The sequence below is a fragment of the Tenrec ecaudatus genome, chromosome 1 (genome assembly GCF_050624435.1).
Source record: "Tenrec ecaudatus isolate mTenEca1 chromosome 1, mTenEca1.hap1, whole genome shotgun sequence".
NCBI classification, from domain to species: domain Eukaryota; kingdom Metazoa; phylum Chordata; class Mammalia; order Afrosoricida; family Tenrecidae; genus Tenrec; species Tenrec ecaudatus.
The window spans coordinates 12,423,045-12,447,383 of NC_134530.1; the positions used below are offsets into that span (position 1 = coordinate 12,423,045).

General features: G+C 54.9%; 2 protein-coding genes across 2 annotated transcripts; one reads left to right on the forward strand and one right to left on the reverse strand.

The window, feature by feature from the left end:
• Nucleotides 1–6,449: 6,449 nt before the first annotated feature.
• On the reverse strand, nucleotides 6,450–6,814 carry LOC142431457 (cytochrome c oxidase subunit 7B, mitochondrial). Its single transcript, XM_075536403.1, has one exon. It carries the CDS (start codon nucleotides 6,730–6,732, stop codon nucleotides 6,493–6,495), a length of 240 nt encoding a protein of 79 aa, XP_075392518.1. The 5' UTR covers nucleotides 6,733–6,814; the 3' UTR covers nucleotides 6,450–6,492.
• A 1,499-nt stretch (nucleotides 6,815–8,313) lies between these two features.
• On the forward strand, nucleotides 8,314–14,964 carry MRPL4 (mitochondrial ribosomal protein L4). Its single transcript, XM_075546730.1, has 9 exons — nucleotides 8,314–8,584; nucleotides 8,683–8,767; nucleotides 8,853–9,003; nucleotides 11,221–11,272; nucleotides 12,456–12,573; nucleotides 13,369–13,475; nucleotides 13,555–13,664; nucleotides 13,738–13,814; nucleotides 14,751–14,964. The coding sequence occupies exons 1-9, from the start codon at nucleotides 8,522–8,524 to the stop codon at nucleotides 14,948–14,950; spliced, it is 963 nt and encodes a 320-aa protein (XP_075402845.1). The 5' UTR covers nucleotides 8,314–8,521; the 3' UTR covers nucleotides 14,951–14,964.
• The last annotated feature ends 9,375 nt before the right edge of the window (nucleotides 14,965–24,339 follow it).

The following is a 24,339-nucleotide window of genomic DNA, read 5'->3' on the forward strand; positions in this document are numbered from 1 at the left end:
GTTCTGCCTCGCGAGCTGGGCGCGGTCCTGCGACTGACCTCCCAACCCCAAGAACCGGCGGTGATTATTAGCACCCCATTTGAAAGACGAGGAGACTGAGGCCCGCAGCAGGGGTGAGCTTTGAACGCGAGCTACCAGCCTCACCCAACAACCCTGCCTCTCTGCCTTCTTGTTTCATCTGGAGCACTCCCACTGCCCCAGCCCTTGACTCAATGACCCCCACCCCTGTCCCACTGTCCGGGCTCAGACCACATCCATCAATGGTAAGGTGAGGATTGTTCTTCTCTGTGCCCCAGGTGAGTGGGGGGTGGTGGACCCCTCTGATCCCACCTTCATCCCATATATTATGTCCAGCCCAGTCTGATCCGGTCCAGTCCAATCCAGTCCTTGTTGAGTTTGTTTCAACGCAGGACAGTCCTCTGTACAGCATATCTGTCCTAATGGACTATGCTCCTTGGAGGTTTTTCAAGGATCATCACCAGGCCTTTCTTCTGAGACACCTCTGATTGGAGCCAAACTGTCAACCTTTTAGTTAGCAGCGGCCAAGCATGTTAATTGTTTGCATCACCCCAGGAGCCCCGAATATTCTGAATGCCCCACTGCATCCAGGCCGGCCTGCCCGCTGTCTTCCCTGGGCCTCACTCCCAGTTCTGGGATTTGGGCAGGAGGAACTGCATGGGGAGAAGTGTCTGAGACAGGTCCCCACTTTCTCACCATCAGCCCAGCACTGGGTGGGGGGGGGCGCTGGGGGAGGGGCCCCTGGGCTGTAGAGAAGCTTTCCAGATGCTGTTCTTGGCAGACAGAGGAGCTGCAGCTGCCTCTCTAGTGGGCTTGGGGCCCACTTTCGACTGCAGGGATAGGGTGTGGATGTTCCCGGTGGAGGCCAGGCCCTGCCACGTCTGCACCAGATGGAGCCTTGGCCCTTCAGGCCTGGGAGGGGTGAGCTCTCTCTTCCGGCCTAGGGAGGCGGGCGATGTCTGCAGGCAGAGACAGGGACCTGGGGAAGCGAAGCAACCAAGAGGTCCACTCCTCAGCACATGATGACAGCTGCCATGTACAGAACCCTCCAGGATGGATCGACACCGTGGCGCCATCAATGGGCTCAAACACTGGGATGGCGCAGAACTGGGCAGTGTTTTACTCTGTTGTACACAGGATCCACCGCACACAAGCTCTAGGGCCCCTTCCCCACCACCACCACAGGTAGTGGCCTCAGACTTTGACAAATGTAGGCTCACTGAAAGCTTACCTGTTACCCGGCCCACTGCCAAGGAGTTGATTCTAAGTCTTCTCAACCCCACGGGTCAAAGAGCTGCCCCCACAGGGGTCCTCAGGGCGTCCTCTTTAAGGAAGCCAATTGCCTGCCACCTCTTTCTTCCAGAAAAGGGCTAAAACCACGGACCTTAGGCTAGTAGCCGAACGCTTCACCTGCTAGCGAAACAAATGCACAAACTCCTTTCTGATTCACGACTCTCAACTCCTGGTGGGTCTGAGCAGAACTGTGCTCCACAGGTTTTCAATGGCTCTGACCTTCTGGAAGGAGCCCTGCTGGTGGCACAGAGGGTACGTGTTGGCCTGCTAGCCCCAAGGCCACCAGTTTGAAACCACCAGCCGCTCCAAGGGAGAAAGAGGAGGCTCTCTACGCCCATAAAGAGTTACAGTCTTGGAAAACCACGGGGGGCAGCTCTACCCTGTCCCGTAGGGTCAATGTTGAGTCAGCAGCAACTTGGTGGCCATGAGTCGTTTGAGTGATGACCTTTGGGAAGCGGAGAACCTTCTCCCAAGGCACCTCTGGGTGGACTCAAACTTCTGTCCCACTGGCTAGCAGCGGAGTGCATAACCATTTGTTTGTACCACCCAGCGGTCCCACAGGACCTCCCAGAAAAGGTAAAGCTAGGGAGGATACTGGGGCCTGGGGGCAGCGGGGGGCATGGATGACGACGGGCACTGGAGCTTTGTTGGAGCTAGAGGGTCCCCACTCTTTATTGTAGTGGTGTAGTTACATGACTGTTTGTCAGGACTTGCCGAGTTGAACAATAAAAAGGAGGAACTGGATGGTGTCTAAATTATTCCTCAGGAGTGCCGGTGTGCTGTTGGTGAGCACTGACCTGCTACCCACATGGTCAGCAGTACAAACCCACCAGCAACTCCCGGGGGTGGGGGGGAAGAGAGGTAGGAGTAAGATGCGGCTGTCTGCTCTTGGAATGCTTCCCAGCCCTGGAAACCCTGCATGTGGTCGTGATAAATCTGAATCAACTTGATGGCAGTGAGTTGGCGTGGGGGTGTAGATTATTGTTCAACGGACAGAAGGAGAGTGGGGAAAAGCTCACAGAAGCCTATAGCCTTCAGGGCCAAGTCAGGGAAATTCCAGGATCTCAAACAGGAGGGATTTAATACAGGGGCTGGTTATATAGACAAGCCATAGAGCAGAGGTGACAAGGAGAAGAAATCCCTTGGCTTTCCCCTCTTCCCACCCCCAATCTCCTTTCAGGGCCTCCCACTGGCTAAATCCACACAGAGGTCAGTGGACGAGGAACTGTAGTGTACGTACGCACGGAGCCAGCCACTAGCCAGGCAGGACAGGGATCAGCGGGGGGCACCCAGGCCCCATCCTGGCACGGGCCACGAGAGGCAGGGCCAATTATACCCCATGATAGGGGACAGGAGCCCTGGTGAAGTGATGGCTAAGCACTCGGCACTAACAGAAAGGTCCGTTTCGAGCCCAGTATCTCCTCCATGGGAGAAAGATCAGACAGTCGGATTCCACAAAGACAGTAGCCTGGGAAACCCACGGGAACAGCTCCACTCTGTCCTCCAGGGTCGCCAGGCAGTGGGTGTGACCGAGGAGGAAGCTGAGCCCCAAGCACTGGAGTGTGTGCTCAGGGATGCCAGCAGACTCCTTCGGGGTCTTTGCTCAGCCCTCCCTTCACGGCCTACACTATCAGTTGCTCAGGCCCCTGCAAAGAATAGACACCTCCATGCAAATCAGTGCCATCCCCGGGGACCAGTGGTGGCGAGCAGCTGCCACCGGGGGAGACTCTCCCCTGCCTGGGGGCTTGGCAGTTGCCCACAGTTGGAGCAGAAAGCAAACTTTCACCTGAGATGTTTTGACAGTTGAGTGGGGGAGGGGCGCTTCAGGCAACTCCCCCATCCCCCATCAGGCCAGCCCCTACATCCCACTCCCCCTATTGGAGGCTATCTCCCCAATATGCTAGCCCTGACCCTTGACCTTTGTGACTCCCCCTGTAGAGTCATGGGGAGGAGGGGGAGGGAAAGGCCTAGGGTGGGGGGGGCTGTAGTTGCTGATTTGTGTTCCCTAAGTAGCTGTGCTGCTGGTGGCCAGGGAAGCTTCTCTCTGGCCACAAGGCTGACACTGGCCCCAAGCTCCTACTGGTGGGCAGAGGTCACCTGTGACTGAGCCTTTGATCCACCAGCCTTTGACCCCTACCCAGCCTTGGGCCAAACCGATCAGACTTTGACCCGCACAGCCCACCGGTCTCCAGGTCATGACCTCACCTTTAGTTAAGCCTCAGGGTCAACAGGCTGGTGGGGGAGACCTGCTGCAGAGTGGGGCCCCCTTCTCAGCCGTGGGGCCCAGCAGGGCGAGGCACGGAGAACCCCTGCCCTCAAGGAGCGGATGTTCCAGTGGGGCAGACAGAGCAGGCAGGGGATCGGTAAGAAAACGGCAAGGTCTAGTTCAATGTGGCGTGGCTTGGGGGAGGGAAATGAAATGGGAAAGTGGATGAGGAGGAGGCGCTATTGTGACCTGGATGGGGACATTTGACTAAAGGCCTGAAGAAGGGAGGGGAGGAGGAGAGGAGGGAGCCATGGAGCAATCTTGGGGGCGAGTGTTCCAGGGCGAAGGGGCCCCCAGAATCGGCAGAGCATGATTGGTGGGTCCTGGGGATGCCAGAGAGATGACAGTCAAACTTGGCAAGGCCGGTGGGCCTCAGGAGGACTTGGGCCTTTGTTCTGAGTGAGGTAGGAGCCAGGGAAGGTTTCTGAGCAGAGGAGGGACATGACCTGACGCTGGTGCTCACAGGCACCTTCTGGCAACTGTGGTGATAACTGACTGTGAGGAGTGAGGGGGTGTGTGCCTGTGTGTGACTTTTGTACAGCAGATTAGAAGGCCATGGCTCCCAAAGAAGAAACCTCTAGCCCAGGGACACCCATCCCATCAGTGGCAGCCTCGGAATTTGAACCTGCGTCCATGTGGCCCCAGGGCCATTCAGTAATGATGCATTTATTGAACACAGGAAGTGTGCCCAGTGACCTCAAGGACATGAGCCATTGGGGACATGGAGGGCTTTCTCTGTTCCTTGGTAATAGGATGAGTGAAAATAATTCATCCCACGAATGCCTACTGAGCCCCAGACACAATGCCGCGTGCTGGGGCTAGGCTACCACCAGAACTAAGAGGAAATTCCTGTCCGAGGGGAATTTGCCTTCCAGTGACAAAAACAAAAAGGCACTCAGACAGCAGAAAATGATCCCAGTATGGGATTCTAGAAGGACAGCAAAAAAAAAAGAGGAAGATCTTCAGGGAGACGGGCTGACACGCGGCTGTTAACAATGGGCTTGAACACAGCAACAGTGTCCAGGCTGGTCCAGGCCCAGGCATGTTGGGTTCTGTTGTACGGCGGGTTGCTGTAACTCAGGCCCAACCCAATGGCACCTACGCACAACACAGGACTCCAGAAGGGAGCTCTGGGGGTACGATGGATTCCACATGGGCTGCTAACCCGAGGGCCAGCAGCGCAAGCCCCCCAGCCAGCAGGAAAGATGAAGCGATCCTCCTGTGAAGATTTAAAAACCCAAACCAAAGTCACTGCCCATCCAGTCACCGCTCACTCATAATGACCCTCGCGGGCAGAGTAGAACTACAGAAACCCTCTTCTCCCGCTCAAGAATGAAGCCACTGGTGGTCTGGAACTGCTGATCTTGAGGTCAGCAGTCTTACACCCAGCACGTGACCACTGTGCCACAGGCTCAGAAGCCATGTGGAAGAGTTCTGCAGAGTCCTGTACAGTCGCTTGAATCAAAACGGACTCAATGGAAGTGGGTTAGTATAGGCATCTAGACAATAAACACTATTTCAAAGACTTAGGAGAGAGCTGGGAAGGGGACCAGAAGAGCCAGAGGTGGGGACAGTGTTTTTCAACAGGGTGGGCGTCTCTGGGGAGGTGGTATCTGAGACCACGAGGAAGACTGGGAGCAAGAGTTGGAGAGCTCTGGGGATAGGGTGCTGCCGACTGAGGGAATCCACCACAGAGGTTCTGAGGGGGTGCTGTTGACTAGGAGGACAGGCAGCCAAGCACTTGGGGCCAGAAAGATCCAGCTACCCTTCCCCCTCACTTCACGGCCCAAGCCCCGCTGCCCCTTCCCCACCAACTCTCCCTACTCCTGGCCCATTCCAGCTGCTTTTTCTTCTCCAAACTTGGAAGGCACTTTCTCCTCTCAGTAAACTCAGGCTGGATCCTCAAGCCTTAGTTCTCAGGTTACAAGCCTCAAGGAAATCCCCTCACTTAGGGGTTTCTCCGAAGCTAACTGCCACCCCCCACTTCTGATCCCTCAGCTGCCAGCCCTGAGTGGTCCCTGCAGAACACAATAGGGGCTGAATAAATGACCTAATAATAGGCAAGTAAACGCTGCTTCATTTACTTACCACATAAAATCGAAACTTGCTGGCACAGGATAGATATGCAAAATCTGTCTGTGGAATCATAAACCGGTTCCGTCTGAGTGCAGACACACACAGCTGGGGATGGCGGTGGCTTCTGGGAGGGGAACTGGGGAGACAGAGGACAAGAGTTTAGGGGAGACAGACTTTTTGTCTTATCTTTTGTTGTTTTTTTTTCCTTTGCCAGGTGTGTGACTTAGCTCTGAAGACATAAAAGGAATAAAAGCAATTCTACAAACTAAAGAATTTTATGAGTTCCAAAGCAGATGGGGGTTTTCAACAGATACGCCTGGTGATTCTTGTAGCTATAGAACGCACAACAGAATCCTTGGTGGGTTCTATTGTTACTTCCCAAAAATGCAGATCAAAAGTTATACCTCATGTGCACACAAGAACCCACTTGGGGAGGAACAGGAAACGGATCGCAGTGATTGACGCATATATCCGCCCTCCATCCCCAAGGGGATGAACAACAGAAATGTGGGTGAAGGGAGACAATGGTTGGTGTAAGATATGAAAACAATAATTTATAATGTATCAAAGGGTCACGAGGAGGCAGGGGGTGGGTGGGGAGGAGGAGCTGATACCAAGGGCTAAAATCGAAAGTAAACATTTAGAAAATTAGGATGGTCCTATATGTACAAATATACCTGATACAATTGATGTATGAAATGTTCTTTTTTTTTTTTTAGTTTCAAATGTATTTTATTTCTTCAATAATGCCATATGTTAATGCATATGTGGTGCTTTTACTTGAATCATTTTAAAAGTTGATTTTGAAACAATTATTACACCACCAGCTGATTTAATTTCTATTCTCTCCATTCCTTTGGGGTAACTCTGCCAACAGGGGACAGGTTCCATTCGATTCCAATTTGTGTTGCTGTGTATGTCCATACAGCAATACAGAAAGTGGCTCCACCAGCTAAAATAGCATTGCCATATTTGTCATGGAAATCAGGTGCCCGTTTCTGGTGGCTATGCCTTGCCATTGCTTGCTGAATGCTTCGCATTTGAAGACGGCTTAGTGCGTTTTTGGCCAAGGGAAACATCGCGAAGAAGTTCACAGAACTGCGGCAACTGCAGCGGCTGGCTCTGGAGAACCCGCGTCCGGTACCCTTGCAGAGAGGTCAGAAAAACCGTATGAAATGTTCTAAGAGCTGTAAGAGTCCCGAATAAAATGATTTAAAAAACTGAAAGAAAATGGAGTTTCAAGAAGCATTCAATAAATGCTACCCGTCTGTATCCAAGCAGAAAAAAATTAAAGATAGAAAAGAACCACCTCTTTAGTAGAGTATGGGGATCCTCTGGGGCCTGCCCCCCCCCCCGGGGTTCCTGCCTGCGTGACAGAACCCCCCCCCTTCAATAATAATAGTCTCACAGCTCAAGAGCAGGCCTGATGGACTTCTTGCTTTAAACTGAAGTCACCTGGTGCTGCCTGGGGCACTGCCACTCAACTGGTGGTCCTGATCTGGGTTCGTGGCGCCTCCTCTAGGCCACACTGTGAAGGTGACAACCTACATAGGAGTGTGTGGTTTCGTTTGCCAGGGGAATGATGTTTGTGGTACCCACAATTGGCCCTAGTCCCGAAGGAGCGTCCTAGAGAGACGCAGAGACCCGGTGTCTGAGTAGGGGGTTTGAGGGGCAGGGGCGGGGGCATAGCGGTGCTCTCGAAGGTGCTCTGGTGGGGCACAGTGGCTGGTCTGCTGGGTCTGCAGTTTGGAATCACCGGCCCCTCCGTGCTACAAAGAGGAGGCTTTCTGTTCCCGTCAAGAGAGCACTGGACACCATCTTCGGAGGTGAGGGGTACTGGCTCACTGTGGGGTGTCCGATGACAACAGCCCCACACCCCCGTTTTCGGAAGTTCGAGGCTGCCGCCAGAAGAAAGCAACATCTGGGTGGGTGTGTGGGTGAGGGGAGGGAAGGAGGAAAAAAGAGGAGCTGATATCAAAGGCTCAAACAGAAAGAAAATATTGAAAATGCAGAAGGCAAAAACATATGTACGAATGCGCTTGATACAATTGATGTGTGGATTGTTGTAAGAGCTGTAAGAGCCCCCCCAAAATGATTTATTTCTAATAATTTTTTAAAAGAAGAAAGCAACCTCTACAGCAGCATCTAAAGGCTCCAAATGAACTCTCCCGGTTAAGGTGAGGCAGACCACTCCTCACTTGCTAGGCAAAAGGTCTGCGGCAGTTGGAAGTCACCAGCTGCACCGCGGGAGAAACGGGTGGCAGTCACAGAAATCTATAATTAGTTCTATCCCGTCCGATAGGGACGCCATGAGTCAAAATCGGCTGGACTCGTTTGGCTGTTGTTTTAGGATTCCAAGGGGTGTCCCTGGGAGGTAGAGAGTTCACAGAGATTAAAAAAGGAAATTCCACCTAATTGGATGTAGTACCTGGGACGTTACGCGGGGGCGTGGTCCAAGAGGCGTGATCGACACCAAGCGACCTAGTGATTGGTTCTCTTCCCGTAGGTGCCCGCCCCCCCCGCCCGCCTCCATTCTCCCGGGCTTAACGCTCATTGGCTGAGTGAGCAGCGTGCGCCTCCGCCGGCCGGTGGGCCCAAGGCCCAAAGGGGCGCGGCCTGTGGGGGCGGGGCTTCTTGCGCTGGAGTCGCAGACGGCCCTGGATCCCCTAAATAAGAAGTGGCATCTAGGGAGTTGAAGCGATAGGATCGTATTAGACCGGGCCTCCCCGCCCTCACTCTGTCGCGCCCGTCGTCCCGCGCCGAGTCCCAGGGGGCGGGGCGCGTCGCGTGCGTGCGTGACGTCATCGCGCGGCGCCGCGCGCGCCTGGAGGAAGCCTGACCTCTCGTGGCGCCGGGCGCCGCACCGCTATGCTGCAGCTAGTCCGGGCCGGGGCGCGGGCCTGGGCTCGGGCTGGACCCGCCGGCTGCCGGGTGAGGCCGGGAGCCGCGGATGCGGTCACGAGCAAAGATCGGGTGTGTGTGTGGGGGGGCGTGCAGGGCCACTGCTCACTCTCGTACACCGTTTGCAGGGCCTGAGCTCGCTGGCGGAAGAGGCAGCGCCGCTGCCGGCGGTGGAGCCTGCACCGGTGGAGAATGCACCGGTGGAGAATGCAGGTAAGGCTACCGACCTGGCCCGGGAAAGGGCACCCACTGGGACCGCTGATCTTGACCCTCAACCCCACTTTCCTTATCGCTCTAGGTTCCCTGACGCCTGTGCTGCGCAGGTGCGAGCTCCCAGTGCCCGCGAGCCGGCGCCCCGTGCAGGCCTGGGTTGAGTCCCTGCGGGACTTCGATCAGGAGCGAGTGGGCCTGGCCGACCTGCACCCGGACGTCTTCGCCACGGCGCCCAGGTGAGCATCGCTCGGTGCACAGGGCTGTAATGATGAACTAGGTGGCCGGCGAGTGAGGATTCAGGATGACTTGGTCTTCTACACTTGGTAATGTGCTCTCTCTGGCTGCTGAGCCTCAGTTTCTCCACCTGTCAAAGAGGGCTGATGAGGTTGAGCAGTGCCGCCTTCTAGTGGTGACTCAAAAAACTCAGTCCCCGCCATTAAGTGGATTCTGACTCATAGTGACCCCATCGGACAGGGTCTGGACTATAACTCTGTGGGAGTAGAAAACCTCCTCTCTGTCCCGGAGAGTGCTTGGTGGTTTCGAACTGCTGACCTTGTGGTTCCCTGGAAGCTTTAGGAGTATACCTCCAGGGTTCCTCGTGCCTAAAGTAAAGAGTTAAGAAAAAGTTAGTGACTCCTAGATTATTTGCATTGTTGTTAGGTGACTTTGAGTCCCTTGCGACCCACAGCAGAATGAAACACCGCCCACTTGGCCCGCGCCATCCTGACAATTGTCCTTAGGTTTGAGGTTTTGTAGCGACCACCCACCGTGTCAATCCATGTGTCAACTGGACGCCACACTAACTCTAAACTGAAGATAACCTATAAAGATATAACTGTGGATTGTAGAGATAACCTGTAATGATAGAGAATGGATGATGGAGTCCTTCAAATAATCCAGGTGAACTTTAGGACCCTGCATAAACTCCATAATGTTCTCGGTACCGAAGGCAGCAAACATATTGCCACCGAGAATCAGCTACATCCTCGGACTGCGCACGCGTGTGTTTTGCTAAGGTAGATGCAATCTCTGTAACTGTTTCTATGATCTGGGGTTTTGTTTTCGTTCTGAAACGGAAGCGTTTTGGTTTACACGCTCATTAAAATTCGAAGAAAAAAAACCCACAAAGAGACCAGTTGCTATCGAGTCACGGACTACGCATAAACCAGCAAGAGCAACTTTATGAAACCTTGTAAGTGAAAACTTCTGTTACAGAAACAGCAGGCCAGATTGGCCCCCGGGCCGTAGATGTCCAAGCAGGGCCCTGGCCAAAGGCCCAGGCAGCTGGAGCTACAGAATATGGCCACGGATATAGGTATCAATTTCCTAGTAGCCACGCTTTTGAAAAGTGGAAGGAGACTGGTGGGGTCGCTTTGAATAATACATCTTTGTGAGGCAATCTGTCTGGACTGTTGTCATTTGGTATGCAACACTGACCGCTTCTCAGGTGTTCAATGGCCACAAGAGGCTCCACGTAGCTGCACGTCGAACAGTTTGGAGCTAAGGAGGGTAAGCCAGTCCCTGAGGAAGCTGGCATGCAATGAGTTGTAATGGTGGTTGTTAGGTGGTGTCGAGTCGGCACCAACTCATAGCACCCTGATGTTCAAGAGGACAAAACCACCATCCCGTACTGCACCATCCTCCCAGTTCCTGCTGTGCCAATCCACCTTGTCAAGAGTCTTAACTCTTTTTGGCAGCGACTCTGTGTTACTATGCATGCCTTCTCTAGGGACGAGTCTGTTCTGAAGGAGCCCTGGTGGTGGTGTGGATTGCACATGGAGCTTCTAACCATGGGGTCCATGGTTTGGGCCCACCAGTTACTTCTAGGAAGAAAGACGAGGCTATCTGCTCCTGTGAAGATCTAAAGCCTTAGAGACCCCAGGGGGCAGTGCTGCTCCCTCCTAAAGGGTCACTCAGTCCATGGGTTGGCCTTTGCAGATAGGAGGCCCAAAGTGTGTGCCGTGAAGTCTGGCCATCCTGCTTCTCAGGAACATTCTGACTGTTCTTCCTCCAAGATGGGCTTGTTCTGCCGGCAGCATGGTGGTGCTTTTCAGTATTTCTTGCCAGCACCGTGAGACTTCTTCTCCAGCCGCCTCTTTCAGCCGTCACGTGCTTGTGAGGTGATTGGAAATGCCATGGCTTGGGGCAGGTGGACCTGGGTCCTCAGGTGTAACAGTAGGGAAGAAACAGGCCACCCTGTGAAAGAAGAAGGAGGACGTTTCAGATACGGTGCGTCCTGAAATCCCCCGGCTGTGGAGGAAGCAGTCAGGAGAGCATCTCAGGGTGTGGGCAAAGCCTTTGAAGCTGGACACCTCCTCCCAGGGAGGACCAGGGGCAGGTGGCATGGGGCCCTAGGGGACTGCAGGGAGGTGCCTGGGAGCCCTCCAGTAGGTGGGGAGCTGTGGGAGGGGCTTGAGCAGAGACGGGGGGACCTCCTCTCTCCATCTCTACAGGTTGGACATTTTGCACCAGGTCGCTGTCTGGCAGAGGAACTTCAGGAGAATCGTGAGTCCCCGAGAGGGGTAAGGTGGGAGGGGGGCACGCTACCCGGTCGAGGGGGTGGGATGTCTTCTCTGTCCCTCAGGCCTGGGGGCGGGTTCTCTCTCCCAGCTTGGTTACTGATTGGCTCCCTTTCTGGGAGTCTCTGCAGCACCAGGGGAGGGCCCTGCCCAAAGCTGGAACCTAGAACTTCCTGTTCCTCATCTCCTCATGCCATGTGCACTCCCCCAGCAGCCGCAGGGATCATCCTGAGTGTCCCAGCTCCTGAATTCCAGGGCCTGGCAACTGACTAGAGTTCCCCTCCCATTTGCCTGGCTTACTCCCCTCCCCCTCCAGGTGTCTGTCAGGGCCTCACCTCCTCCAGGGAGCCTTCCCTGAGCTCCTCTGGGCCCATCACAGCCCTCATGGCATTTAACCTCAGGCAGGCCTGTGGTAGAAGTTAACCAATAAGGGGGCCACGGGACCAAGAAGGGGGGAGGGGGACAGTAGGCACATAGGCCCTGGGGCAGGGCCAAACGGGGCCCAGGTAGCTCCAGAGGCCCAAGGAGAACAGCGGAGAATTTGGAAGAAGCTGTTATCAGCCTCTGCCTTTCCCTTGGCCATGGTGAGGTCCACCATGTCCTCTCTCTACCTTCCCTGGCCCCCATCTGTCCTTGGAATAAGCTTTCCGCCCAGCACTGGAAGCTCTTTGTGACCCCCACCACACACACACACACACCACCACCTCCACCATCACCTCCACCACCACCACCTCCTCCACCCCCTCCCTCTCCGGTCCCCTCCCGCTGGATCTTTCCAGTATCTTGCCTGCCTTTCAGCTGTAGCCACGTTAATTCGCTCAAGAAACAGCAATATGCAGAAGACAGCACCTACTGGGTGCCGGGTGGACCTATTGTGTGCTAGGTGACATCACCTGACATTTATTGGGCTGATACCCTGGTTTCCAGGTGGTAGAACCTGTCTTTGTAGGGCTGACATTGAGCACCTCCTGGGTTTAGAGTGTATGTGGGGAGGGGGTCCCTCTAATTCCTCTATCTCATCTTCCCCAATCACTGTGCCTTGGGTCTGGCTCCCTCCACCCCCGGGGAGGATTGGTCTTCCCCACTCACCACCACATGGGAGGCAACCAATGGCTGCTTGATGCCCCGGGCCTGGCAAACACAACCTCCCCCTCGCTTTGCACCCACAGAGCTATGCCAAGACCAAGACGAGGGCAGAGGTGCAGGGCGGCGGCCGGAAGCCATGGCAGCAGAAGGGCAGCGGGCGTGCCCGACACGGCAGCATCCGCTCCCCACTCTGGCGCGGAGGTGAGAGGGTGACCAGGGCTTGGGGTTGGGGGGACAGAGCAGCACGTAGCCAGTCCCACATGCTCACTGCACACATGGAACTGGCCCCAGGATGCAGGGCCTCCCTCCCCCACAGCTCAGGACTGTGGCCACCACCACACTGGGCCCTCTTTCTTCCTGGGGGCCACCCTTCACTCAGCAGCCAGCGGAGTCTCCATGAACGTCCCGGCTGCCCGGAGCCTATGAGTGACATGTGAACACCTTGCTTCTGCCCTCGAGGCCCTAGCAGCTGGCAGGACTGGGAGGAGGAAAGGTCACTGCCCGTGGGCATAGCTCACTCCCCTCCTCCATCAAGTGTCTCTGGGCCATGCCTCCTCCAGGCTCTGTCCCTTCCCCCCCGCCCCCCCAGCTTCAGGCACTGCCCGCTCTAGGCCCTAGTTCCTGATTTCTTCCAGCATGTGTCTCCCCGGCCAGGCCAGGAAATGACCAGTGTGAGGCCACGATCGGGTCTGGCCCTCCCTCGGGGGCCCAGTAGGGCCAGCACGCCCAGGACGCGCTCAGCCCTCAGGTTTTCCCAGGAGACCCAGGCAGTTTTCATAGCTTAGTCATGCAGTTCATGTTCTGCGCTGGTCGACACCGCCAGCATAGCCAAGGCCGCCCCACCACATGGAGTCCCGTGTACTAGGAGCCGACATGTCTCGGTGTTCAGCCATTGAGGATGCCAAGGCACCGGAGGGCAAAGGCACTGAACCCGGTCTCCCCTCCACCCCTACCTGCTCTCACCCTACCTGTCTGCCCACCCCTTTGTCCCCACAGGAGGCGTGACCCACGGCCCCCGGGGTCCCACCAGTTACTACTACATGCTGCCCATGAAGGTGCGCGTGCAGGGCCTGAAGGTGGCGCTGACGGTCAAGCTGGCCCAGGTACACCCCGCCCAGCCCCTGCTGGACCCCGGGGGGCCCTGGTCCCCGGGGCATGGCACCTCAGCCGTCATCTCTGCAGGACCACTTGCACATCGTGGACTCCCTGGAGCTGCCGACCTCAGACCCCCAGTACCTGGCAGAGCTGGCCCAGTACCGCCGCTGGGGGGACTCCGTGCTGCTGGTGGACTGGTGAGGGGGCAGGGGCAGGAGCAGGGTGGAGCACCCTGCCCTGGGGGTGGGACTCACGTCATTCTGGTTACAGGGCCCATGAGGAGATGCCGCAGAACATGGTATTGGCTGCCTCTGGCCTGAAAACCTTCAACCTGATCCCAGCTGTGGGTGAGCCGCCTGGGGCCCCGGGTGCCAGTGCCGGGCGGGCGGGCAGGGATGCTGCAGGCTCAGTCACGCTCCAGCCCCACCCCTCTGCTTCCCCGAACGGACCTGAGGGCAAAGAGAGGGTTTTGAGTTGCCACCAAGTCACGTCTGAAAGTTCCTGGCTGGGATGGGAGAGGCGAGACGCTGGCTGAGTGCACCTCATCTGTGACCACACTGATCGTCCCCAGACCCCTCCCCGCAGTCTGCAGCCCAGTGGCAGGGTTTCAGACGCGTGCCGTGTCGAGTCCTGTTGTGGTCCACCCAGCTGCCCCTGCCCCACTCACCCCCACACCACACACAAACACGCTGCCTTCCAGGGGCTCAGGCCAGGGACGGCCGTCTCTGGTGACTCCCCCTGCCCAGCTGCTCTGCCTTAAACCTATGCAGAACCCAGCCCCTTCTGACCGCCCTGCTCTGGCCTCCTCTGTCCCCCACCGCCATGCACCCCGGTTCCCATTCTCCACCTCAGGCTGTCCTCCCAGCATGGCCACATGTGCCCGAGTCCAGACCTAGAATCCTCCCTGGCACCTACCTCCCTTGGAATAAAAGCCCAAGGCTTCCCAGAGGCTCTGGGACCTGCACCAGCTGCCCAGCCTGGTCGCACCCTGCCCACTTCCGCCCTGGCCCCTCTAGTTTCCCGCTAGTGTATCATGTGACAAGCTCATGGTCTGTCTCCCCCTGACCCGGAGTGCAGGGCAGCGCCCGGCCAAGCCCAGCAGGTTCTGGGAACGGGTTGCGGGCGCTCTCCGCCTGTCAGCAGCTCTGCGTGGTGGGCAGTCTCCCGTCCAGGGTCTTGCCACTAGGACTTGAAGCCCAGCGGCCTGGCTCCTGAACCCCTAGACCAGGAGGGGCGGGGCAAGGGTGGGGCATCCACCTGGACCTCACTGGCCCCGCCCCCAGGCCTGAACGTGTACAGCATGCTCAAGCACCAGACGCTGGTCCTGACGCTGCGCACCGTCGCCTTCCTCGAGGACAAGCTGCTCTGGCACGATTCGCGCTACACGCCGCTCTACCCCTTCCGCCTGCCCTACCGCCACGGCCCTCAGCTCTGCCAAGCGCCCCCACCGGCGCCCGGCTCCCCGCCCGTTTTACAGAAATAAATGCTACTTTTTAACCAGCGTCCAGAAAGATAAGCGGGTGGCTGGTTGCCATCCCGCTTGTGAATCGTGGCTTTTGGTGGACCAGGTCCCACCGGACCGACTTGAGCAGCGAATCACCGACTAGTGCTCACTGGGGGCTCCCAGGCACCGCCACGCCTGCCACGTGCGCAGTGCACAGCCGCCACGCTCCTGACAGAAAGGTCAGTGGTACCCGCCCCCGTCTCGCCCAGGGTGTGGGCTCGGTGCCACGAGAGACCCTACGGTTTCCCCCCAGGATTGAGTGAGGGAAGCAAACGTCCCCACCGTGCTAATCAATGCATTCCTTCACGCCCAGGCCAGGAGCCTAACTCTTCAGCCTGCTGCCCCCAGAACTGCCACAGAGTCGATGCTGACTGCAAGCGACCCTGTAAGATGGGAGGGCTGCCCCCGGGAGTTTGCAAGACTAACTTCTCGGCTGGTGGTTTCAAACTGCCGACCTCCTGGGTGGCAGCCTAACTCGCCACCACAAGGCCACCGGGGCCCCCAATCAGAACGCACCATGACATCACACGGGGCCTCCCCTGTGAAGCCACAGCAATTCCCCCGCCTACTGTGAATGCCTCTGCAGCGGACACACATTCTTTGGGAATCCTCAAGGGAACGTTAATTGAATCTTGCAAAAATTCCAGATTCACTCAAGTCCAAAACAAAGCCGTTTGGTTTGGGTGAATGATGAGCCAGGGCAGGGTTTGTCACCTCGGCTGATGATGTCCAGCTGTTCCCTGCTTCAGGTGTGCCTCTTGGCAACTCCTGTCCCCACCACGGTCTAGCAAGACCTGCCCCTGTCCCACCAGCTTGCAGCCCCGCTCAGGTGAGAACTGGAAACATGGACAGGAAACCATACCAGCCCAGGCCCACACCTATTTGAATTTGCATAAGAAATGGTCACTTTGCCTGGTACCCCCTGCTGGGGGGCACATCACCCCCATCCCTCCCGCCCCGCACATGAAGGGTATGAGAAGTGCTCGGTAGATGGGGTATGAACTAGAATGTACATTCAAACATTTGGGGGGGGGGAGTCTGTGGGAGCCCCCACCCACTACCCACCACCATTGAGGTAATTTCCACTCCCAGACGTGCACAGGGTAGAGCCGCCACAGTGGAATCCCTAGGCCAGAATACAGGGAGCAGAGCCTCATTTTTCTACCAAGGAATGGCTGGTGGGTTTGATCTGCCAACTCCTCTGTAAGATTACTGAGTGGGTTACCTGAAAGCCTCAAGTCAGTTCCAACCCAGGGACCCTATAGGACAGGACAGACCTCTTAACTCCACGGGGAGGGAGAATCCCCTTTCTCCCTCAGGGGCTGTTGGTGAACCGGACAGCTTTGTGGTTCACCCAGTGCCACGCCCCGCCAAACGCCCCGCCATCCAGTGCTGACACATGGACCCCTGCGAGTTTCCAAGACTCAACTGATTACAGGAGTAGAAAGCCCAGTCTTTCTCCCAAGGAGCTGCTGGTGGTTTTGAACTGCTGGCCATGCAGATCACAGCCCAACTCGAAACCACTACGCCCTGCTACGCCACCAGGTGGTGCAAACCGTTGAGATGAGATCCCAGCCCACCTGGAGGAGGAGCCCTACCAACTCCCAAAACCCTGCCGAGCAGCGCTCCTTGCCGGCACACGAGGGCGCCCTCGGTCAGTCGGCTCTGCAGCAGCGCGTTCTGCAGCAGGTGTGAGGCACCAGGGGCCAGTGAGCTGGGTGTCCCGAGACCTGGACGGCCGATGGGTGCCCTAATCTAGAATGAAATATTTTTCTAAGGCAGGAGGAGTAAGAAAGGGCTGAGGAAAGCCTGCTTCTTGAGGAGAGCCAGTACTGCCTGCAAGTCTCAATCTCACCCAGAGCCCAGAGGGAAGGGGGAGACAGTGCTCTAAGGTGCCCCGAGGGCAGCACCCCTACAACTCAGGTTGTCTCTGGCCCAAGAAAACCGAGTCCCCAGGGAACCAGAGGGGGGCGGCAGGCGATGTGAAGGCACCTGTGTTGGGGTTCAGCCTGCACATCAGGACAGACGGGGTGGTGGTGGTGGCAGACCCCCGGGGACTCGGGGAAGACCCACCATCCAGATCAAAATAGATCCCCAGTCCTGCCAGAGAAACTCCAAGAAGCCCCCCAGAACGCTAAGAAGGAATTTCATATGACCCCCGCCCCCAAGTACAAGCCCACTCACCAGCCAAGAAGCAGCTGCCTGCTCCCCTTCTCCCCAGCCAACCCCTGCACAGGCCGGTTCCAGCCGGAAGAATCCCCACCCAGGGGTGCAGCCAGAGAGACCTGAGCCACTGCGACACCAGTGAAGGTCAGTGGCACTGGGGTCTGTCCACATTCTCAGCCGGGCCCGGGGCCAGATTCCGCCCCCCCCCCACCAAGATAGCCGTCCACGGGCGAGGGAGGGTCCAGGTTACACGACGAGGCAATTCGTATGCCATCCCTTCTTCCATTGCACCCTAGGGCTGGTAAGCGGAATCAGAAGCCTGGAAGGAACAAGGACTTGGGAATAAGGAGACGTGAGAGCCTCAAACCCAGTCGTCCCCCCCCTCTGCCCCCCACACACCAGACAAACAGACTCCTGCGGTTGAGCTGTGCCAAGTTCTATGAGCAAATCCCTCAGAGATACCTTATCTGGAAAACTATCCCGTGTGTGTGTGTGTGTGTGTGTGTGTGTGTGTGTGTGTGTGTAACTCCTCCCACCACAAACACAAACAAACCCATAGTCAGTACTTCTGGCTCATAGCTACCTGATTGGTATCAAACAAAAAAACACTGCCATCGAGCCTGCTTTTGGGGGATGGGGCGGAGGGGGGACCCCAAACACAAACAGCTGGGAAACGGCAAAGTCTGGGTTCACACCCCAATCTGCTCAAAGCCTGTGAGTGAAGACCCCTGAGTACCACTGGTAAACGCAGGGAGAAGCGACCTTCCAGGCAGGGGAACAGCATGGGCGGAGGGCTCAGAGGCAACAGAAACATGGGTCAGCCACCTCTAGAGGCCAGACGTTTGAGTCCAGGCTGGGGGGCGAAAGGGTCCCCCCCTCCTGGAGCCCACACCCATGGAGGCAACACCCAAGTAAATCAAAAGAATTCAGCAAGGAAGGAGTTCATCACGAAAGTCCGTTAGGACAAGTGACCAGGAGGGTGGGACAGGACCCAGGATGGCTCGGGCCACAGGAGGGAGGGGCCGGTCATGCCCAGGATGGGGAGTGGGGTGCGGAAGCACTCCAGGCCAAGGGAGCCCTGAGGTTCAGGCGTTGGATCCTGGTGCCTCAGCTCTGCGATGGGTCCCTTCCTTGACCTGCCCAAGACAGTTCAGCTCCATGGAGGAAGCCCGGCCCTTCCTGGCAGTAGTGACCCAGGCCTAGGGGAGTATCTGCTTCCCTTTTCCTCGGAGGAAATGCCAATGGGGTGTAAGACTGGGGGCATATGCTCCCCCACTGTTTGTTCCCAGACCACGCCAGTCTCAGGCCTCTCCTCCACCCTCACCGCCCAGCAAAGCCCTCAGCACTGGTACCTCCTCTTCACTGGGCCTCTTCCCTTTCCCCCCCCTATTAAAAAATAATTTTATTGGGGGCTCGTACAGCTCTTCTCACAATACATACATACATAGTGTCAAGCACATGGGTACATCTGTTGCTATCATCATTTTCAAAACATTTGCTTTCTACTTGAGCCCTTGGTATCAGCTCCTCATTTCCCCTACTCCCTCCCCCACCCTTCTCCCCTCACGAACCTTTGATAATTTATACTTATTTTTTTCATGTCTTACACTGACCGATGTCTCCCTTCACCCACTTTTCTGTTGTCCGTCCCCCAGGGAGGGGGTTATCTGCAGATCATTGTGATGGGTTCCCGCTTTCTCCCCTCACCTTCCCCTTCCCCTCCTGGTATCATTACTCATTATTGGTCCTGAGGGGTTTATGTGTCCTGCATTCCATGTGTTTCCAGCTCTTATCTGCATCCATGTACATCCTCTGGTCTAACCAGATTTGTAAGGTAGGATTGGGATCATGATACTGTAGGGTGGGTGGGACATTAAATAACTAGAGGAAAGTTGTATGTTTCTATAGAGGTCTAAATACAGGCATGTACATATGTAAATACATATATATAATGATAGGGAAATAGATCTATGTACATATATGTATATGTTAAATATCAAGATAGCAGATGGACATTGGGCCTCGACCCAAGTACTTCCTCAACGAAAGAACACTTTGTTCTAATAACCTGGCATTCCATGATGCTCACCTTCTCGACACAATCGCTGAAGACAAAATGTGATGAAGAAAACTGATGGTGCCCGGCTATCGAAAGATATGGCATCTAAAAAAGAAAAGAAAAAGATATGGCATCTGGGGTCTTAAAAGCTTGAAGATAAACAAGTGGCCATCTAGCTGAAAAGCAACTAAGCCCACATGAAAAGAAGCACACCAGCCTGTGTGATCATGAGGTGTCGATGGGAGCAGGAATCAGGCATCAAAGACCCAGAACAAAAATTATATCAATGTGAATGAGGGGGAGCATGGAGTGGAGACCCAGTGTTCATCTGTAGACAATTGAACATTCCCTTACAGAAGGGTCACAAGGAAGAGATGAGTCAGCCAGGGTGTAGTATAGCACCGATGAAACATGTAACTTTCCCCGACCCTTCTAACCCCTGGCTGTAACCTTGACAATGGTCAGAGGATGTCACACGAGTCAGGGTACCTCCCTCCTCTGGGATTTCCACCTCCTCATTAACAAGGGGCAGAGTCTAGCCTGTCAATCAGGTTGCAGCTTGATGAGCTCATTTGGCGGCCCAATGGAGATAAATAGCTCAACACAAGGACCCTCTGCTTTGTCTTCCTGTTGACAAGACACATGGAGCTAGGCTGATGGAACCACGTGGAGATCCACGCCAGCATTGAGATGTGATACTTCCACTGCCACTGGGCCCACAAGACCTCCCACCCAATGGCCTGTGATCTTCCATTGCATGTGTTAGTTGCATGAGTCTGAAGAGGAGTTTATAGACTGGTGTCGGACATAGAGGCTAATATCAGACTTCTGGACTTGATCTGGACTGGTCCACTGGACTGACACACACAACCTATCAAGTCTCTGCTCTCCCCTTCTCCCCTCCTCCCCTGCCCTAGCCTCCTTGGCCCCTCACAGGCCTTGGTTCTAGACCACCGTTAGGTCTTTGGCTTTGCTGTTCCTTCTCCCTGGTGCATGAGCACCCCCACCCCCAGATGTTGCCACAGCTTCCTCCTCACCGTTTCCCAAAAGTTGCCTTCTCGGTGACCCTTCCCCAGATTTTAAAAAATCATTTTATTGGGGACTCGTACAACCTTACCAAAATCCATCCATCCATTGTCTCAAGCACATTTGTACATTTGTTGCCATCATCTTTCTGAAAACATTTGCTTCTACTTGAGCCCTTGGTATCAGCTCCTCATTTTACCCCTCCCCATGAACCCTTGATAATTTATAAATGATCATTTTGTTATTTCTTACACTGTCTGACGTCTCCCTTCACCCACTTTTCTGTTGTCCACCCCCCAGGGAGCAGGTTATATGTAGATCCTTGTAATCGGTTCCCCCTTTCTCCCCCACCTTTCCCTAACCCTCCTGGTATCTCTAGTCTCATTATTGGTCCTGAGGGGTTCATCTGTCCTGGATTCCCTGTGTTTCCAGTTCCTATCTGTATCAGTGTACATCCTCCGATCCAGCCGGATTTGTAAGGTGGAATTGAGATCATGATAGTGGGGGGGGGGGGGGTTGATAGGGAAGCATTTATAAGGTGACCAGATTTTAACATTGGTAAAGACACCATTGATAAAACTCATATCCTGGTGAAATAGCCGAAAACTATACCCTAGCTTGTCGTGTATTCTTTTTAAAAATCAGGACTTTTTAAAAGGTTGCGGGATGCGGGGAAAACTGTTAAAAATCGGGACCCCAATATGATGTTGGAGGTGGAGGTGGAGGTGGAGGTGGAGGTGGAGGGGGCATGGTCGGCAGAGACAGGTTGTCTGTTCTAGTGAGTGTTTTTGCCCTAGCACCTGGAGCCTTGCCTAACCCACCTCACCTGTACCCACACCCACTGCCATTGTTGCTGCTGCAAGGATTCCAACTCAGAGTGGCCCTGCAGGATGCTGAGAGCTAGAGCTGCCCTCAAGTCTGGACGTCACCTTCACAATGGCCAGAGGGTGCCTGTGGACACGAGTTGGGGTACCTGCCTCCTTTGGGCACCCACCTCATTCCCAGCTCCAAGGGTGTAATCTCTGTGGTGGGACGTCGACCAGTTCTGTTGGGTGCCGTGAATCGGTGTACCCCTTCCCTTTTCTTCTATAATTTTACATTGTGAATTAGGTGGTGGGGGGGCCTTCCATGTTCTTATAAGGCTCCTAGTGCTGCTCAAAAAGAGGCTCGGTGGCACCATCGTTTACGCACGGGGATGCTCATCCCTAGGTCAGCAGTTCGAAACCACTAGCTGTTCTGCAGGAGAAGGACCCGGCTTTCTACTCCCATAAAGAGTTACAACCTCGGAAACCCACAAGGGGCAGTCCTAGCCTGTCCAATAGGGCCCCTGTGAGTCGACGTAGAGTGGATGGCAGTGAGTTTAATTACTTTGTGTTGGTGTGTGTGTGTGTAGAAACCCTTCAGCATGGCAACTGGAGGCTTGAGTTTTCTCCTCTTTTTATAGCGTCACGAGTGCGGAGCCTGTTCTCCATGTGTGGTTTCCAACACCCGGTCTCACGCTTCGTTTTGCTCCTATGTCTTCTTGAGCCGCTCTTCGCAATCTCCTGTGCAGCTCTCCCATGCCACCCTTTCTGCCCAGCGCTTCAGCTGCTCCGCAGTCAGGAGCAGGCTTCAGCGTCTCTTCTGACATCGCTGTCTTTCGTGTCTCTCACGTCAGGAAATAGCACATGATCGAGAATCCGAGGTATCGAAGGAAGGAACCCAAGTGGCATGGAAGGCATTGTGTTAGTCTGGGCAGCCTAGAGAAACAACCCCAGGGAGACCCATCTGGGTATAAGAAAGAGGTTTATATACAAGAGCAGTTGAATGTTGAGAAAACATCCCAACCCAGTCCAGATCAAGTTCTTAAGTCCAATATTAGCCCCTATGTCTGATACCAATCTATAAAGCCCTCTTCTGACTCATGAAACACATCCAATGGAAGATCACAGGCCAGTGGGTGATAAGTCTTGTGGATCCAGTGGCAGTGTAAGCATCTCAGCACTGTCAGGGGTCTCCACGTGGCTTCTCCAGCACCCAGGGCTGCATTCAGGTAGATCCATGTGGCTTCTCTTCAGGGATGTTTCATAGGGAGTCAGCCTCGTCAGTAGAGAGTCTCCAAAGGAGGGAGCCGAGAGAGAAAAGTGTGTCTCTCGCCTCCAGAGAGGAAATTCAGGAGTTACCAGAATCCTCAGAAGAAGGCCATGCCCACACAGAGGCCTCATTGGCTATGATTCGATTGACAGACTAGGTTTCAGCCCTTGACTCTTAATCCTCTCAAATCCCCAATTGACACCAGTTTATGTAACTGCCACAGGCATCAGTGACAAAACAAGGCGCCAGGGATTGACAGAATGCCCTTCAAGATGTTTCAACAAACAGGAGCAGCGCTGGAAGGGTGTGCTTATCTATGTCCAGAAATTGGCCCACTGACAGCACGAGATCCATGTTTGGGCCCATTCCCAATAACGTGACCCAACAAAAGCCAGAAGTACCCCACAATACTGTGACTATCACACGCAAACAAAATGTTGCTGCAGATGATTGAAAACCAGTCGAAGCAGGACCTTGAGAGGGAACCGCCAGAACACTTGGCCAGGTTCCGATGAGAATGTGAAACCAGGGATATCGCTATCAAAAGGGCTTGGGCGTGTTGTGTGCTCTTCTCTGAGGACAAAGGAGAATCAAAGTTAACATCAGCTCCGCGCTGATTCCACCTTCCAGTGTTCTTTCTCAGCTCCGACACCAATCATTCCTCTCAGGACACGCTCTGCTTTTCTGCTAGGTTCAATAATTCAATATGATGGCCACACAGAACTCACAAACTTGGGGGAGGGAGGGGAAAGAAATGAGGAGCTGATTTCAGGGGCTTGGGTGGGAAGAGAATGCTTTGAAAATGATGATGGCGGCATATGTTCAAATGTGCTTGACACACTGGAGGAATGTATGGATTGTGATAAGAGATATAAGAGCCCCCAATAAAAGTATCAAATTAAAAGAAAGAAAAGTAATAATAAAAAAAAAAAAGGAAGAACTCACACTCATGGTTATTGGGTTTCTTAGGGTTACAAATCAGGATCAAGAATGCCCGAGAGGGGAGCAGGGAGGGAGGGGGAAAATGAGGAGCTGATGCCAGGAGCTTGGCTAGAGAGGGATGTTTTAAGAATGATGGGGGCAATGAATGTACAGATGTGCTTTACACAATTGATGTATGTATGGTTTGTGATAAGAGTTGTATGAGCCCCTAATAAAACGATTACAAAAACAAAAGAATGCTCAAGGTTACGGATCTGTAGGACGGCCTCTTCTCAGCCGTGCTCATAGGCATGTCTCGCTCTGGCCCTTGGCCTCTCAGCCAAGCAGCCCCTCTACCCGTGTCCTCCTCAGGCAATATTACAAAGCTCTGTTTCCCCACTGAGAAGTACCTCAAAGGCGCTCCACTCAGTCAGTGAGCCTCAGACGGAAGGTGATCTGCTAGATTTCTGTGGGTTGGCAAACCTAGCTTCCTAGACCAGTGCCTCTGAGGGACTCCCACCACAAGCCAGCCTCCTGCCCAATGTCATATCTTATGCTCTGGGTTCTGCTGCCTCTACTTCCCTCTCACTTGTCTGGCGCCATAGCTCCCCAGCGCTTGGACAGAGGAGGTTTGATGCAGGGACTGAGGAGCCTGGGGAAAACTGTACTCCCCACCCCCACCCAGGCTCTTTGGTTCTGATGGGAGTGAGATTCCCCCTTCCTGCTTCCAGGGCAACTCCTTTTAAGCCTAGCGGATGGCCACGCTGACCTTCATTATGGCGCCATACACCTTGTTTGCCTGGGCCTGTTAGGTTTCTCTCTCCGGCCTAAATCTCAGCCTCGGTCCTTAGCTCCACGCGAGAAAGATTTCACGCCGAAGCCGGGCTCGTGATCCAAGTGAATTTAATGAAAGTTCAAAGAAGCATCAGGTTTTACGCGGCACCCATAGGATTCCTTTGACCTTGCGGCCTGGCAGAGACTGCTCCGGGACACGCAAGGATCTCTCTCCTCCCACGAAGACCACCAGACCGCCCAAGCAAGACAAGACCAAGAGACCAGGCGCCCAAGAGCCCAAGAGCGCGCCTCTCCCTTCAGGTCCCTCCTTTTAAAGGTTCCCAGGGGA

What these genes read in the sequence shown, in the direction of transcription:
- MRPL4 (XM_075546730.1), top strand. Translation starts at nt 8,522, where the DNA reads ATGCTGCAGCTAGTCCGGGCCGGGGCGCGGGCCTGGGCTCGGGCTGGA. An exon ending in CTGGACCCGCCGGCTGCCGG is followed by an intron (nt 8,585 to 8,682) that starts GTGAGGCCGGGA and finishes CACCGTTTGCAG; the next exon opens with GGCCTGAGCTCGCTGGCGGA. An exon ending in CAACCTGATCCCAGCTGTGG is followed by an intron (nt 13,815 to 14,750) that starts GTGAGCCGCCTG and finishes CCCCGCCCCCAG; the next exon opens with GCCTGAACGTGTACAGCATG.
- LOC142431457 (XM_075536403.1), bottom strand. Translation starts at nt 6,732, where the DNA reads ATGTTTCCCTTGGCCAAAAACGCACTAAGCCGTCTTCAAATGCGAAGC.